The 14,177-nt window shown below is 40.5% G+C and overlaps 1 protein-coding gene across 4 annotated transcripts in view; it reads left to right on the top strand.

The window, feature by feature from the left end:
- The window catches only part of dlg1a (discs large MAGUK scaffold protein 1a), a 123,576-nt gene that overhangs the window by 101,013 nt on the left and 8,386 nt on the right, over positions 1-14,177 (top strand). For all 4 annotated transcript variants that reach the window (XM_078258456.1, XM_078258455.1, XM_078258457.1 and 1 more), the window contains 3 exons: positions 557-671; positions 9,033-9,215; positions 12,870-12,933. In XM_078258456.1, the coding sequence (XP_078114582.1) occupies positions 557-671; positions 9,033-9,215; positions 12,870-12,933 (362 nt within the window). The remainder of the gene's footprint in view (positions 1-556; positions 672-9,032; positions 9,216-12,869; positions 12,934-14,177) is intronic.

The raw sequence follows: 14,177 nt of genomic DNA, 5'->3' as shown, positions 1-14,177 counted from the left end.
GTGAGGCAACAAAACATGAAAAATGCCAAGGGGGGGGGGGGGGGAATACTTTTGCAAGGCACTGTACATTTCTGTGTTTATGATGATATTGACATGGACCGCGTCTAATGCAACAGGAGTTAATATTCTAATCAGACTTATGGCTGTAGAGAATCTGTTGACAAGTGTGTGTGTGTGTGCCTTCAGCACTTGAACATGGAAAACAAACTTCTTGCAATTTTCATCACATCTTAAAATGCATGTTGTGCTTATTGTACCACAGCCATTTGTAGGAAATGTGGTTAACATGGTGTGCAAACCCCCCACCACCCTTAAAACTGTTCACGCCTCTGTTCTTCTCTTTGATCTACAAACTGTAATGTGGTTTCTGAACCTCTGAGCAAAGATGATTTGAAGCGTAAAAAAATCACTCGGCTGCTTCTAATGTGAAGTAACAGGTAGCTTGTAAATTTGATTTTCTATATTCCAACAGTTTGTGTATTTTTAAAACCTGTCACCTGATGTCTGCTGGGTCTAACGGCGTTTGTCCTCTGTGTGTCTGCGCGTGTGTGTGTAGAGTACAGTCGTTTCGAGGCGAAGATCCATGACCTGAGGGAACAGATGATGACCAGCAGTGTCAGCTCCAGCTCCACGTCGCTCCGCTCCACACAGAAACGCACGCTTTACGTCAGGTAACACAAACACAAAGCGGTCAGAGTTGACTGATTGTCTAGTGTCCTTTTGGTGTGACACAACTATTATAAGGTCTTATCTCGGCTATCTGCTTGACATTTTGTGTGTGTGAGATGCTGAAAGAGAGGTTATCACGTTTAAAATCACAATTAGATTGTCTGGCAAATACTGTCGAACACACAAACGCATCCATTGCCTGTCAACTCTCTCGATTTTCTGTCTGTGTGTGTGTGCGTGTGTGTCTGTCTTCTTGTCCTTGCCTGTCCTAGTTGTTCAGTCTTCTCTGAATCACTCCGTCTATCCTTACTTTCCTCTGCAGAGCCCAGAAGCAGTGTCAGTCCTAATCCAACTACACTTTTGAGATCCCCTCTTCACAAGAATCACAGCATTTGAAATATTGATTAAACCCTAGGTCGCTGGGTCCAGATAAGTCACACTGAAGCTCTTGGAAGATCAATACAATGGGGGGAAAAGCAGCTGTAATGATCACAAACATTTTTAAGGTTGTATTGGTTAAGCTTCAACTGAAAATGAATTCAGAACATGTCGTTGGAGAGCAAATATCAGCCACAGTCTGTAATTTGAATTTGAAACATTTAAAGTTTTTCTAGATGTGTATTTCAGTCTTGGATGAATAAAAGTCACTCCAATGAGCAAGAGTCGAAGAGAGAGGAGGCACGATGAATCTTTATGAATACAGGCAGACTGTTGGAGTTGTGTCACCTTTAACAAGCAGCGGCTTGAACACTGACCCAGAGGAGGGTTACATTGTTTGGGATGACATCCGGTTGAATCTTCATTTAGAAACACACAAGCCTCACAATTATATCTGTGTAAACCACATCAAGAGCCCACTATCAACAGTTGTTTATTGTGTAACAGGATACTTTTAAAGAAAAAAAACAATCTTACATTTTTACCATTTTGGCTTCTCTGTAGGCTTGCTCCATTATCAATTGGAGTAATTCTGACTATTTGATAGTTAACAAAGAGTGCCATTTCAGAAGAGGCTTAGGTCAGAACTGTAATCTAAAGTGTTCAAGAACAATTTTAATTTATTTTGTCAGTCTTGCGCACAAACGGAGCAAGAGTTAAAGATATTCAAATAAAGTTTATGGTTTCACAATAATATCATTTCTTAATATCTGTCTTGTCTTATAGATACTGCATAGTAAGCAACATAATTGTATGGAGGATTTTTTCAAAAGTAGTAAACTTTGAAGAGTCATGAAGAAAAGTTTGAAGTCCCAGTCATGACTAATAAAGCTAAACTGGCTCTTGGTTGACATTGTGACACTCTTGTGCCAGTAACATCACCTTAGGTTTGAGAAATGAGCACCAAAACATTCAGTGTTTGTTTCTATATCTGGTCCAACCATGAAAGGAACATCTGACCTAAACTGTGTGCAAGTGGCCTGGAAGGAAAAGGCAGCAGCAGCTGGAACAGAGTCACCTCTCTCACAGACTGAGTCACACACAGCAGGGCTGGGCTCAGACTCTATACAGGCAGCTAGAGGCCAAAGGTCACATTCAGCTCTCTGGAATCTGTAGTCCAACAAGTGTCAGCGATTTATCAGACTGACGGTGGGACAAGCTGATTTTAATTGAATATGTGACTGAAATATGATTATTTTTATTACATTGTTACGAGTGGGTTTAAGCCAATGCCGACGGACCCACAATCCTTTGTAAAACCTTGCATGACCTACTTGGCATACCCACCAAAAAAATGGACCATCCCCTTCGTGAACTATAGATTTCATAGAAAAATATGAGGAGACATTGCAGCTGCTTGCCATCACCCTTGGTACATTTTTAAGTAGTCACCCATAGGCATGACTATCATTAGCATAAATTAAGCTTGCACAACCTGTTTTTATTTGGTGTTGGCTGAAAGTGAGGTAGATTCTCTGCTCTGACCCGACCCGACCCACGGGCCGGGCCAGTCCCTTGATCAAGCATTTCTGTTTTTTTAATCATTACTTTATTAGCCTAATTGGATGGGGAGAAAGCTATGCCTCTCCAGCTTCTCCCGTAACTCTGGGTATATGTCTTGCACTGTCTCCCCCATCTGTAGCACTGTCTTCAATAATTGCGCAACCAGGCCAGATTGTTTCAGATATCTCACGAGTCCATTAGCAGCAGATATGGTCTCTCCTATGTCCGGCGCGTTGTCTGCCAGTGCGTCGTGGCGAAGGACAGTATTAATTAGGTGATCAAGACAAGAAAGTCTCCTATATGGTTCCAGGGCTTTGATTATGTTGCTGCCTTGATCTGTTACCTTCACTATTCGGCTGGAGTCTTACGTTTCTTTATTCGGATCCATTTGCGATCCATTCCATTCTGAATAAACAAACAATGCAGTTTAGCCTACATGCTTCATCCTTGTTGCATTATTCATTAAGATAATTCTAAACAGATTTCTGTAGTTCAAACAACTCGGAATTGTAGTTGAGAATGTCAGGTATAACGGCCCACGTATTAAAAAATTGTCGGGTTTAAATCGGGCTCGGGCTCATAATTACAGTTTACATACTACAGTTTATTAAGTTTATTTAGCTATAACTAAATTTTTTGCAAATAAAGAAGATTATAGTATTTTAAGGCAAATTTAAATCTATAGTGTGCAACAATTTATTTTAATGAATGTCCGTTACGTTTTTTTACAGCCATTGCCAGATGAGTTACTACAAAGCTAATTAAGCCTATCGGCTCCACAAAACTCTCTGTATTTCTCAGTATGGCTATGTTCACAAAATGGTGATGTCCAGCAATTTTCGTGCAGAAGCTTGAGTGATGCGTTTTACGTCACCGCTGGGAAAGAACAACAGCAACGGTCAGCTTTGGAGACGAAGAGGACATAAAAACTACACGATAATTACCTCTTCTGAAGAAGCCATGTTTTTTAATCCACAGTTTCCTCCTTGAGCTATTAGCAACTGGTGGGGGAGGGGTGGGAGTGGTGTGCGACCACCGAAGGATTGCGTCATGCGGACACTGTTGTTGTCATTACTTAGAATTCCTCATGGGGGCGTCAGAAACTACACACTATGTGATAAAAATGAAAGTCAGCTCCCCACTGGACGACAGCTTTAAGATCAGCAGAATATTCTGCAGGATGAGACACACCCCTCAAACCATCTCTTCTCCTTGCTTCCATCTGGCAGGCGGTATCGGGCTTTTAGAGCATGCTCTTCCAGGCTGCAGAACAGTTTTATCCCCAGGGCCATCACAGAACTGAACAAGCATGCCCCCACCCCCCAGTCAGCACAGTTGCACTTTCTAGATAGGGATTCTATGAAATGGGACTGCAATATTGGATGCCTTGATAATGTTTTTATATTTTTTTTCTTATTTTATCTATTGTGTGAGTGTGCATATGACAGTGTGTATTGTTTTAGAGGCTGCACAAGCAAATTTTGTTGTATGGTTTTGCTGCACAATGACAATTAAAGTCTATTCTAAATTAAGTCTCCCGCATGAAACGTTCAGCTTTAAATCATTTTGTATTCAGTTCCATAGACAGCAGGGTACATAAAAGCGTATTTATGCTTAATTCAATCCTGACCAAACAGATGATAATAATAATAATAATAATAATAATAATAATAATAATAATGTTCGTTGAAAGGACTAGATGTTGCAATCCCTAGCATTTGCACCACTTCAGATTCGGGAGTTTTTGAAGGATCGCTGCTATAAGGCTTAACCAGCGGGACACATCGTTAGTTGTGTACCACAGCATCACAGTGTGTTTCGGCCAATTATCACAATACACCCTCTGCTGAGGCAGGCCCACCACAGGTTGATCAATCCTGGGTGTGTGTGTCCCACGGTTAGCTGTTCGCCTTAGCAGCCCAGGTTGTATCGCTCCTATTCAGCCACAGCCAATGGCTCGTCCTCTCGGCGGTGTTGGCCAGCTCTTTAATGGCTTGTCTGTGACCCTGTCCCCTGATTCCGACCTAAGGAGCTTCGCTGTTGTGCTGGCCACAAAGCCCCTACACCCCACCTCCACCGGACGCACCCTAATCTTCCAGCCTCTGTCCTCTGCCTCAGCTGCTAATTTGGAGTAACGCAGCTTCTTGCGCTCATACGCTTCTTCAATGGCGTCCTCCCAGGGAACTGTCAATTCTATGATGTAGGCCAGTTGGCAGGAGTTAGACCAGAGAACGAGGTCTGGTCGCAGGGTGGTTGTTGTAATCTCCGGTGGAAAAATAATAATAATAAAAAGTCTGCAGTCACGCTAGCGGCTCTGTAAGGTTATCCACTCTGTGGCACATCAGATAATGTTAACTATGTTCACCATCTTAGTTTAGCATGTTAGCATGCTAACATTTGCTAATTCGCCTTAAACACATAATACAGCAACCACACAACATTACTTTTGCAGGTATTGTTCAAAATCCAAAATATTGGACAAAAATTCTGACTTTATAATAACACTAGATGAGGTTTTATTACTATTCATCCTAAAGGGACCATTGAGATGTTTTAGTCTGGTCCAAAGTGGTGGAGAGGCCTATATTGGCATCTCTTAAGCCACGCTACTAGCATTTTTTGTGTTATAAAACAGAGCACTCTGTACTTGACTATATAATTGTGGATTTTAATAATGAATATTAATGACAACGTTCTTCTGAGTCTTGTCAAAACCAGGCCATGATCATTTCAAGGTTATATAGAATAATGTATTAAACCTCCCCAACAGCCCACATAATAAATCACTGTTGTAATGAAGTTCCTGTATCTGGTTACTGCACAAAAATTACCAATCAGCATGAAATATGAAAAAGGAAGGATCAGACTGGCAACTGATTGGTCGAGGCAAGGCTGTCGGTGCGTGACAGATGGGGGCTGTCTGGTGCTGAGGGCTGCTGTTTGTTTGTGTGTGTGTGTGTGTGTGTGTGTGTGTGTGTGTGTGTGTGTGTGTGTGAGAAGACTAACCTTTTCCCAGAGGAAATGTCACTGAGTCAAGGTGACATATGTACAATTGTCCTTTGTGTGAAAGGTGTGCTGCGTGCGTGTGTGTGGCTCGATAGCTTGGCATTGTAATATACTGTGCAAAGATCCACCTGGAAAGGCAGGGATAGCTACAAAGTCTTTTCATTTTTTATTATTTGTATTCATGCAGCTGCAAATTGTACATATTAGGATGTATTTGCTATAAGAGCAGGCAAATATAGGGTAAGGTAAAGTGCTAACAGACCTGATATGTCATTATAGTCTATGGTAAATGGATTTATAACGGCGGCTTAGACTCGGGTCTCACTATGTGCTGAAGAAGTTGTTTTTTTTAAACTGAATAATATGCTTTTAAATAGCTCAGGGGCTTTTTTTTAAGTAAGTTGTTTGAATGAGGTCTGACTTTTATTCTGATAATATATTATGTTTTATCAGATTTATAATATGATAATAGCAAAAGTTCAACATGCAGTATGAATAAAAGAACAGTTACAAAACTATTACTTACTTCTTGTTTTGAATTATCGTACGCCTGCATTCCAGTGAATTACCCTGCATATTCACCTCTGAAATAAAGTCCATATTTGCATTAATCTTATACAAGTATTCAGTGAAAAGTTAAAACCCAATACAGTTTGAACAATATTGCTGGCTGTGCAAAAAAGCACTCACTAAAGGTGTAAAAGATGACCAGGTGTTTCTGTTACACTCTGCAGTAATTACTGTGTTCCTTCACTCGAGTAATTGGATTTCAGAGGTCCCCACATAGGAATTAAAACGCCTGTATACTCACCGCTGGTATTTAATTTAGAGTTAAGTGTACATGTGGCCTTAATAATAAATGATCCATTAGGGTAACCTTGCTAAAAAAAAAATCCATTTGGGATTTGTGGAACTCATTTTTTTTTTTAAATGCACTTCATATTTCTCTCTTGGTGACATAATGAAGGAAAGGAATGTTATTTATTCACTCACATCAGTTGCCCTTTACTGTATGTATCTGTGGACCCACTAATGTAAATGCAGCCCTGCACCTTGTTTACAGCATTTTTTGTAACCTTTCACACGCTGCCATTTTAGAACATTTCAAATTATTGCACATAAACAGCAATACTATGAAATTTGAGGGACATGTTGAATTTCAATACAGTAAGCCAGCACTACTATGCTATTTGATTATGTCCACAGATATAGGTCCACAGGTTAAGACACACACACACACACACACACACACACACACACACACACACACACTGGGATTAGGCCAGTCTAAAGCACAACTCCTCTGTGTACCTTCACTCTCGTAATCAGATTTCAGAGGATCCCATATAGGAATTGAATTGACTATAATACTGAGAACAGGTCATTTATTTAGAGTCACATTTACATAGCTGTGGCCTTAATAATACCACACACTATCCATCAGTGTAACCTGGCTGCTGCAAAAATAATTTGGGATGTGCAAAACTCCTAAAATGAGAGCGCTCTTGTTTGTTTTCTTCGATAAGGTTATTTATATCCTCACATCTGACAGCTGCCCTTTATTTACTCTTGTATGCATCTGTGGACCCACTAATGTAAATGTACCCTGCACTTCATATATCTTGTTACCCTTTCACATGCCGTCTCCTTCTCTTATGTCCTTTGCTAATTTAGAACATTTTCATATAACATTTCTTATAATACGGAAACATCTCTAAATGTCTCACTAAGTTGTGAAACTGCTGATTCAGTACCAATATTTTGGTATATTTAGTTTTAGTTTATTTGTTTCACAGAACATAAAAAAACTAATTACATTAAAGAAATACAAAAATACATGTGAGGGTGTGGTAGAAACCTGTAACAGCTTATATAAAAACCACAACCAAAGGACATAACACAAATGTAGACATACAAAATCAAAAATACATTTGAAGTGTTAGTGTGCAAAAAGTTCATAAAAAAAAAATGCAATAAAGAGAAATACATGTAGAGACACAGAAATAATTGCCATCTGATGTAATGATATTCTGAGCACAGCAGAATACATATTTTATCCATAACACAATACAATACTACTTTTTACATGTTTTCACTCATACAGCTCCCCAAACCTAAGCAATGTACCACCATCTTTCCCCTAACCAAGTTTTTTGTTTTTGTTTGCTGAAACCTAACCAAGGGTTAACAATAGCGTCAAGTGCCGCATCATCAAACTGATTTTATTTCAACAGTGATTCGTGACAAAGACAAATTATGCCATTGCATGCTGCAGGGCATCACATCAGAAAAACTTAACGTGTTATTGTAAAGGGAATGGACACATTTTTAATTTGGAGGACTTGTCGTTCTTTTTGCCTGTAACTGGTACCAAACCCCATTTTTTTCCAGGAAAATTTCAAGAATTATCAGGAAAAAACATACCTGTAAAATAATCTGTTACCGGCCATGGTGCCTGGTGGTCCTGGTGCCCCCTGCTAATACGTTAGACCAGTTTCCACCAGTTTGATGTTTCATCAGATTTAATGATCACCAAGTCACATTTTAGCAGCCAGCTAAATATATAATGCACCTTGTGAAGGTTACTTTTCTCATATTTAATCTAACATCAATAAAACATGAGGTTGTGTTTTTTCGACTCTCTGTGTCTACCTCTCTGTCTGATTTTCTCTCTCAGTTTCTCCTTCCCTGTCTATGTTCTGTTTTATTGATGAAGGCAGTAGGGACTTTAGGGGATGCCAGTTATTTCAGCTCTAGTTCCTTTGTGCGCACACACACACACACACACAGACAGACACACATTGCTGGCCTACTTTTCCAGGTCTTTTCCCTCTGGACAGGTTTGGAACTCTGTGGTCACCGTTCAGACAAATACACAACATACGCACACAATTGCACATAAACAGACAGACATTCACGCAGACAGATGTGTACAACTGCACACACACACACACACACACACACACACACACACACACACACACACACACACAGGGGCATGTACACACAGACAAGGGCATAAATTACTAGTGTAGGAAAGCAGTCCTCAGCTGTTTTGGCTTTTATTTACTACAACAGATCTGTCTTATCAGTTTGTTTTATTTAAGTGTTTATTATAGCTGTCAAGATGTTGGCAATAGTTGAGAGAGATATGTGAAAGACATCAGGACAAATTGGAATAAAGATATAAAATATATAGTGACATTTATGACATTTCTTCCTGTGTTTGGTGGTTTCATACTTAGAACAATGCAAAACAAGAAGCATTAAATCATCAGTCACTAAATGAATCACAAATCTGTTTGTGTCCCCTCCAGCATATTGTATTGTCACACTGCAATAGAGTATGTATATTTTTTTTGTGAATTTTTGGCTAAATGTGTATACTTGTTTTTTCTCTGTCTGGCTGTCTGCAGAGCGTTGTTCGACTACGACGGAAGTGCGCCAGATCTGAGCACTCCCAATCAGGCCCTGCCATTTCATTTCGGGGATGTTCTCCACGTGAGCAGCGCTGGCGAAGAGGAGTGGTGGCCCGCCCGTCACCTCAGCCCCCCGCCTCCAAACTGCCCTGAAGTCGGAGTCATCCCCAGCCGCAGGAGGTCAGGGACTTCAAAGGGTTTTGGATGGGAGTGGGCAGCTGATTTTATTTGAAGTCTGTGAGCTAGTTCAGGCAGTGAACTGAGTAAATGGACTCCTCTCACTGCAGCATACAGTATATCTATCTCTTAATCATGACAATGCACTGAAGCCGTCAGTGCTCAGCTTAGCTACTCCTGCCTGTTACTTGCTGCTGCATGCCGCCTCTGTTCTGTAGTATTTGGAAAAGCCCTACCTCCACCCATGGATCCACCTTTAATTCCCAAGAGGGAAGTTAGCTGAGCCTAGTGACGGAGCAATAAAGGTTAGAGCCCAGACGCCAAACATCAATGCTCTACTCTACCTTCACATAATCAATTCCACATGAGCTACTCTTCATCCCCTCTTCCACTCCTCTGCCTGCTCTTCCCCTCATCCTCCTAACCTTCCCCCCCCCCTCCTCCTCTCCTCCTCCTTGTTCTACTCCTCTTCCTCCCATCATTTTCTCCCCTCCTCTTGTCCTCATCCTCTTCAAGTCCTCATCTCCTTCTTTCCTCTCCTTGCGTTTTCTTCCTTCTTCTCTTCCTCTTTCTGTTTCACCTGCCCCCCCCACTCCCTCTTCTCTCCTCCTTGTACTCTCCTCTCGTCCTCCTCCTTGTCCCCCCTTTCTTCTCCTCCTCCTCTTTCTCTTGCACTGCACCTCTTCCTCTCCTTCCCTCCTATCCTCTCCTTCTTTTCTCCTCTTCTCATTCTCCTCTTACCTTTTTCCGGTCCAGGACAGCTCTCAGTGGTGGAGAGTTTCAAATTGGTTTCAGGTTTAGTTGGCGTGTGATTTTGCTGCTGGCTCACAACACTGCAAACATCATCATTATTTAGAATCTGCTGAATGTAAACCCGTGGTGGAAACTCCTTCCTCTCACCTCCTTTTTTTTTCCCAGTGGAGGAGGTGACAGACAGATGTTGATAGGTTTCCGAGGTGGGAAGAGAAGACGATTTAGAACAAGCCCGTCTGTGACATGGAGAGAGGTGACGAGGATGGAGGGATGTGGAAAGTATGAAAGTGTTAAGATGAAAGTGAATAAGAAGAATGATGGATTAGAGGCAACAAGGATGAGTGGGAGTGAGCGAATGGAAATATATAGAGTGATGGATGTAGAGATTGTCAGGGGTTTAGACAGTGGGGTATTAATAGATGGAGGTGTTAGAATAGAAGCTGTGTGTTAGAGGCTGGCGCATTAGGGGTAATAGAATAACTGAGTCATAGATTATAACAAATAACAGAACTTTACTTATTATAGAAAAAAAAGTATTAAAGAAGATATTAGAGTATTGCCACCAGAGGTTTGGCTATTAAAAGAGGAGGCTTTAAATACAGGATAATATAATATAGGTTTTAAAGCTGTGAGTGTTGATCAATTATTGATTATTAGACTGGTATGAGGTCTAATATATGAAGTTAATTAGTGAAATAAGCAGCTTTTTTATTTTTTATATAACTTTAACTGTCATCTGACCTCAACACATTTCCTGCCTGGCTCTCCTCTTCCCCTCTATGTCCTCCACCTGCTTCTTATCCACCCTCCTTCCCTTTTCCTCTCCTCATTTCCTCCTCTACTACACTCCCCTCTATCTCCCTTCATCTTCTCCTCCTTGTCTCCTCCACCTCTTTCTTCTGCTCCTTATTTTGTTTCACCTGCTGTGTCTCCCTTTCCTCCATCCTCTCCTCCTTCTAAAATCTCCTTCCCCCCTCCTCTTTCTCCTCCACCCACTCCTCTTCCTCTCCTTTTCCCCTTCTCCTTTTCTTCACTGCCTCGCCTCTTCCATAGTCCCCTTCTGTCATCCTCCTCCTCGCCCACTTCTTCCTCCTCATCTCTTTGTTTCCTACTGTTCTTCTGTCCTCTCTTCCTTCTCTTCTCTTTTTCTTCTCTCCTTTCTGTTTTACCCTCTCCACTCTAGTCCCTCGTCTCTCCTCTTCCTTCTTCGCTAACTCATCCTCCTCGCCTCTTCTCCCCACACCTCCCCTCTCCTCTCCGTCTCAAGTAATAGCCACTGGATTGTGCTGATGCAGGAGTGTGAACATGCTCAGGTGACAGTATTGTTGGGTTTTAAAGCCTTTCAGAGCCAAGCTGTCATCAGGGATTACAAATTAGAATAGCCTGCAGTCTAATAGGTTCCTTTATTGTTTAATTTCTGCTGTGGACCTCGATGTCCCTAGTCTGTTTTTGATGGCAGTTGTTTTACAGACATTAGGAGGCTAAAAGCTTTAGATAAAAACACATCTGGCTTTTCAGCCTAAATAATAAAATGAGCTGCTTCAACAGAGGAACAGGTCCCTGAGCTGAGACGCTGGAGATTTACCTGAATTGAAATTCTAGTGTTGCATGTGATCACCAGCAGGAAGTGGCCCTCCACAGGAATTGACAAATCTTAATTTGGACTGTGCAGACAAAACTGTCTCCTTAGCAGGAGCAAGCAGAACCCTCTATGACAGGGGTGGCCAAACTACAGTTCCCGGGCAATCTGCATCCCGCTGCTCGTTTTTAAATGGCCAGGGGTGGATTTTTTACAAATAGGGCATATTTCTGATACATTGTACTGTGTGTACATTGCACATCCAAGTTCAAACACTAGATGTCTCTCCCATCTTTAACAACTACTTGACCTAAAAAGATTGATTACTTGATGATAAAAACATGAACATGGTGGAACCAAAAAGACAGAAGATAGCGAGTGAGTGCTGAAAATTTCAGAAAGCGTTGGCTTTTTTGAACACTTTCATTTTGAAATTTAGCTGTTTGTTAGCCTGCATCTTACTAATAATAGACTTGCAGATTTACACCATCATCTCTAAGGCCATGAACAGAAACCAATATATGGACATGTCTGCTTGTTCTGCCTGTTTTAACTTAATTTATTTACAGATTAACACATAACAACATACTATTTTAAATGGGCACTTAGGTCATGCACTGTATTAGAGTTTTTAAGTATTTAATTAATTCAAATTAAATTTAGGAGCAGCAGATAAACTGTAATGTCCAACATTAAACTGTATAGTGTTGCGTAGTTATTTTGATATGGGGTTTTCTGTTCGAGAAACTATGCATTTACTATCGTTTGGCCCGTGACTCCTTGTATTTTTTTTATATTCTCCTTGTAAGTGTTGTTTCTACCCTAAGTTACATAATAACAGCTACCTCTCATTACTATTCAAAAATCCCATAATCTCGTAGTGCTGCTTATAGACAAGATATATCCAAAAACACTTGTAGTAAGCTATTACATAAGCTATTAAATAACTTTTGTGTGATATTTTGGCTTTGTTTGTATATTTTTTGGATGTGAAAAGATCTGACTATGAGATTAAAGTACTTTGAGGAGATCAAATACAGTTCACATTCGCCTGGTTAAACCCCCATTATTTTACTGTGAACAATTACAGTTGTGTAGGCAGTGTGTTGCAATGAATAATGTCTGACATGGTTGAAGAAAGTCCTATGGATTGATGCCTGATTTGTTTAACGATATTTTTGTCTCAAATCTTTCCCTATACACCATATCCTGTGACAGATAAGCTACTCCAAACTGTGATGTTTGTGCTGATTTGAATGAATGTAAGATACATTATTTCCTGTTAATGTTTTATTTTTTATTTTCTTGTCTTCTTAATCTCACAGGGCAGAGAAAAAGGAGAGGTCGAGGTTAAAGATGGTCAGAGTGACGAGGTCTCAGGACAGATCGGTGAGTAGCAACCTGATTTATAAACCTTAAAACGATGTTTGGTCCTCTCAAAGGTCACAAAAGTCACATGTTAGAGTTAACCTTATTGGTGTTGGTGCACTAACCAGCATGGGGTTCATTACTCAAATGAGTATAGTAGTAGGACAGATGAATGCAGCAGAAATAACCATCCTCCCTTTCCATCTATAACATTAAAAGACAATTCCGGTGCAAAATGAACCTAGGGGTTAATAACATATGTATACCCAGTCGACCGTTCTCTGGGACATGTTTTCATGCTAATCAAATGTGTATTTAGCTTGAAGCAAGCTATCGCGAACCGGTGATTAGCTACTATAGCTACCTTTCGGGTCACAGGGTAAATTGCTATTTTATACCACTAACAAGGCTCAAAATAGTATCACACTTCAACGGTAGCATAATGACGGTCCCTACATGTAAACCGAAGCATTGAGAACTGTTAAAAAGATAGATTATAAAGACAGTAGCATTCATGTTTACATGCGGGCGCCATCTTGGAAAACATTTATGACCAGTCGAATCACGATGTTCGTCGTTTGACTGATGCTATACGCGGTAACGTTACAGAACATTTATGGGGTTGTCGCTCTGGGACACGGGCGAGAATGAGGCTGGGAGGGAAAAATCACAGTATACTCACTACAAAAAACTAGACTACACCACTGTGTGAAACTCGTAATAATACCTTTCCATGGAGCTTCACTTCTCAGATGAAAACTGAACTGATGTGTTGACATGCTGTTGAACCAGGTGCAGTAGGAGGTTTGACATTGTGTTATTTGCACAGGAAAGTGTTTTTCCACTTGACCACTCAATTATATATATATATATATATATATAACCATGCTGTTCAAAAAATCAGAGTGGACACAATTCTTCCGCACATTGATCGTAAACCTTTCTTCCATTTCTCATCTAAGCTGTCTCAATGTGAGAGCAACAACCCTTGTTTATCACATACCCAATCCTACGCACTACAACGTGCAGAAATGAAAAGTAAATAATGTATCAGTATGACCATGAGTGGGTTTCAGAAGAATTGAAACACTATGACCGGTACATATAACATATGGTAAAGATATGGAAAATGAATGAATTCAACAGGATCCACCTAGGATCCAATGCTTTAGCTTTACAGAAGTATCACAGACAGGTATGTATATACAGTACTGTCAGTACGATTTGATGATTTCATAAGTGAGTGTTATTAAATGCATAATTTA

The sequence above is a fragment of the Sander vitreus genome, chromosome 9 (assembly GCF_031162955.1).
Source record: "Sander vitreus isolate 19-12246 chromosome 9, sanVit1, whole genome shotgun sequence".
Taxonomy (NCBI): Eukaryota; Metazoa; Chordata; class Actinopteri; order Perciformes; family Percidae; genus Sander; species Sander vitreus.
The sequence above is the reverse complement of the archived record's forward strand: the minus strand, read 5'-3'. Positions and strand labels throughout refer to the sequence as shown.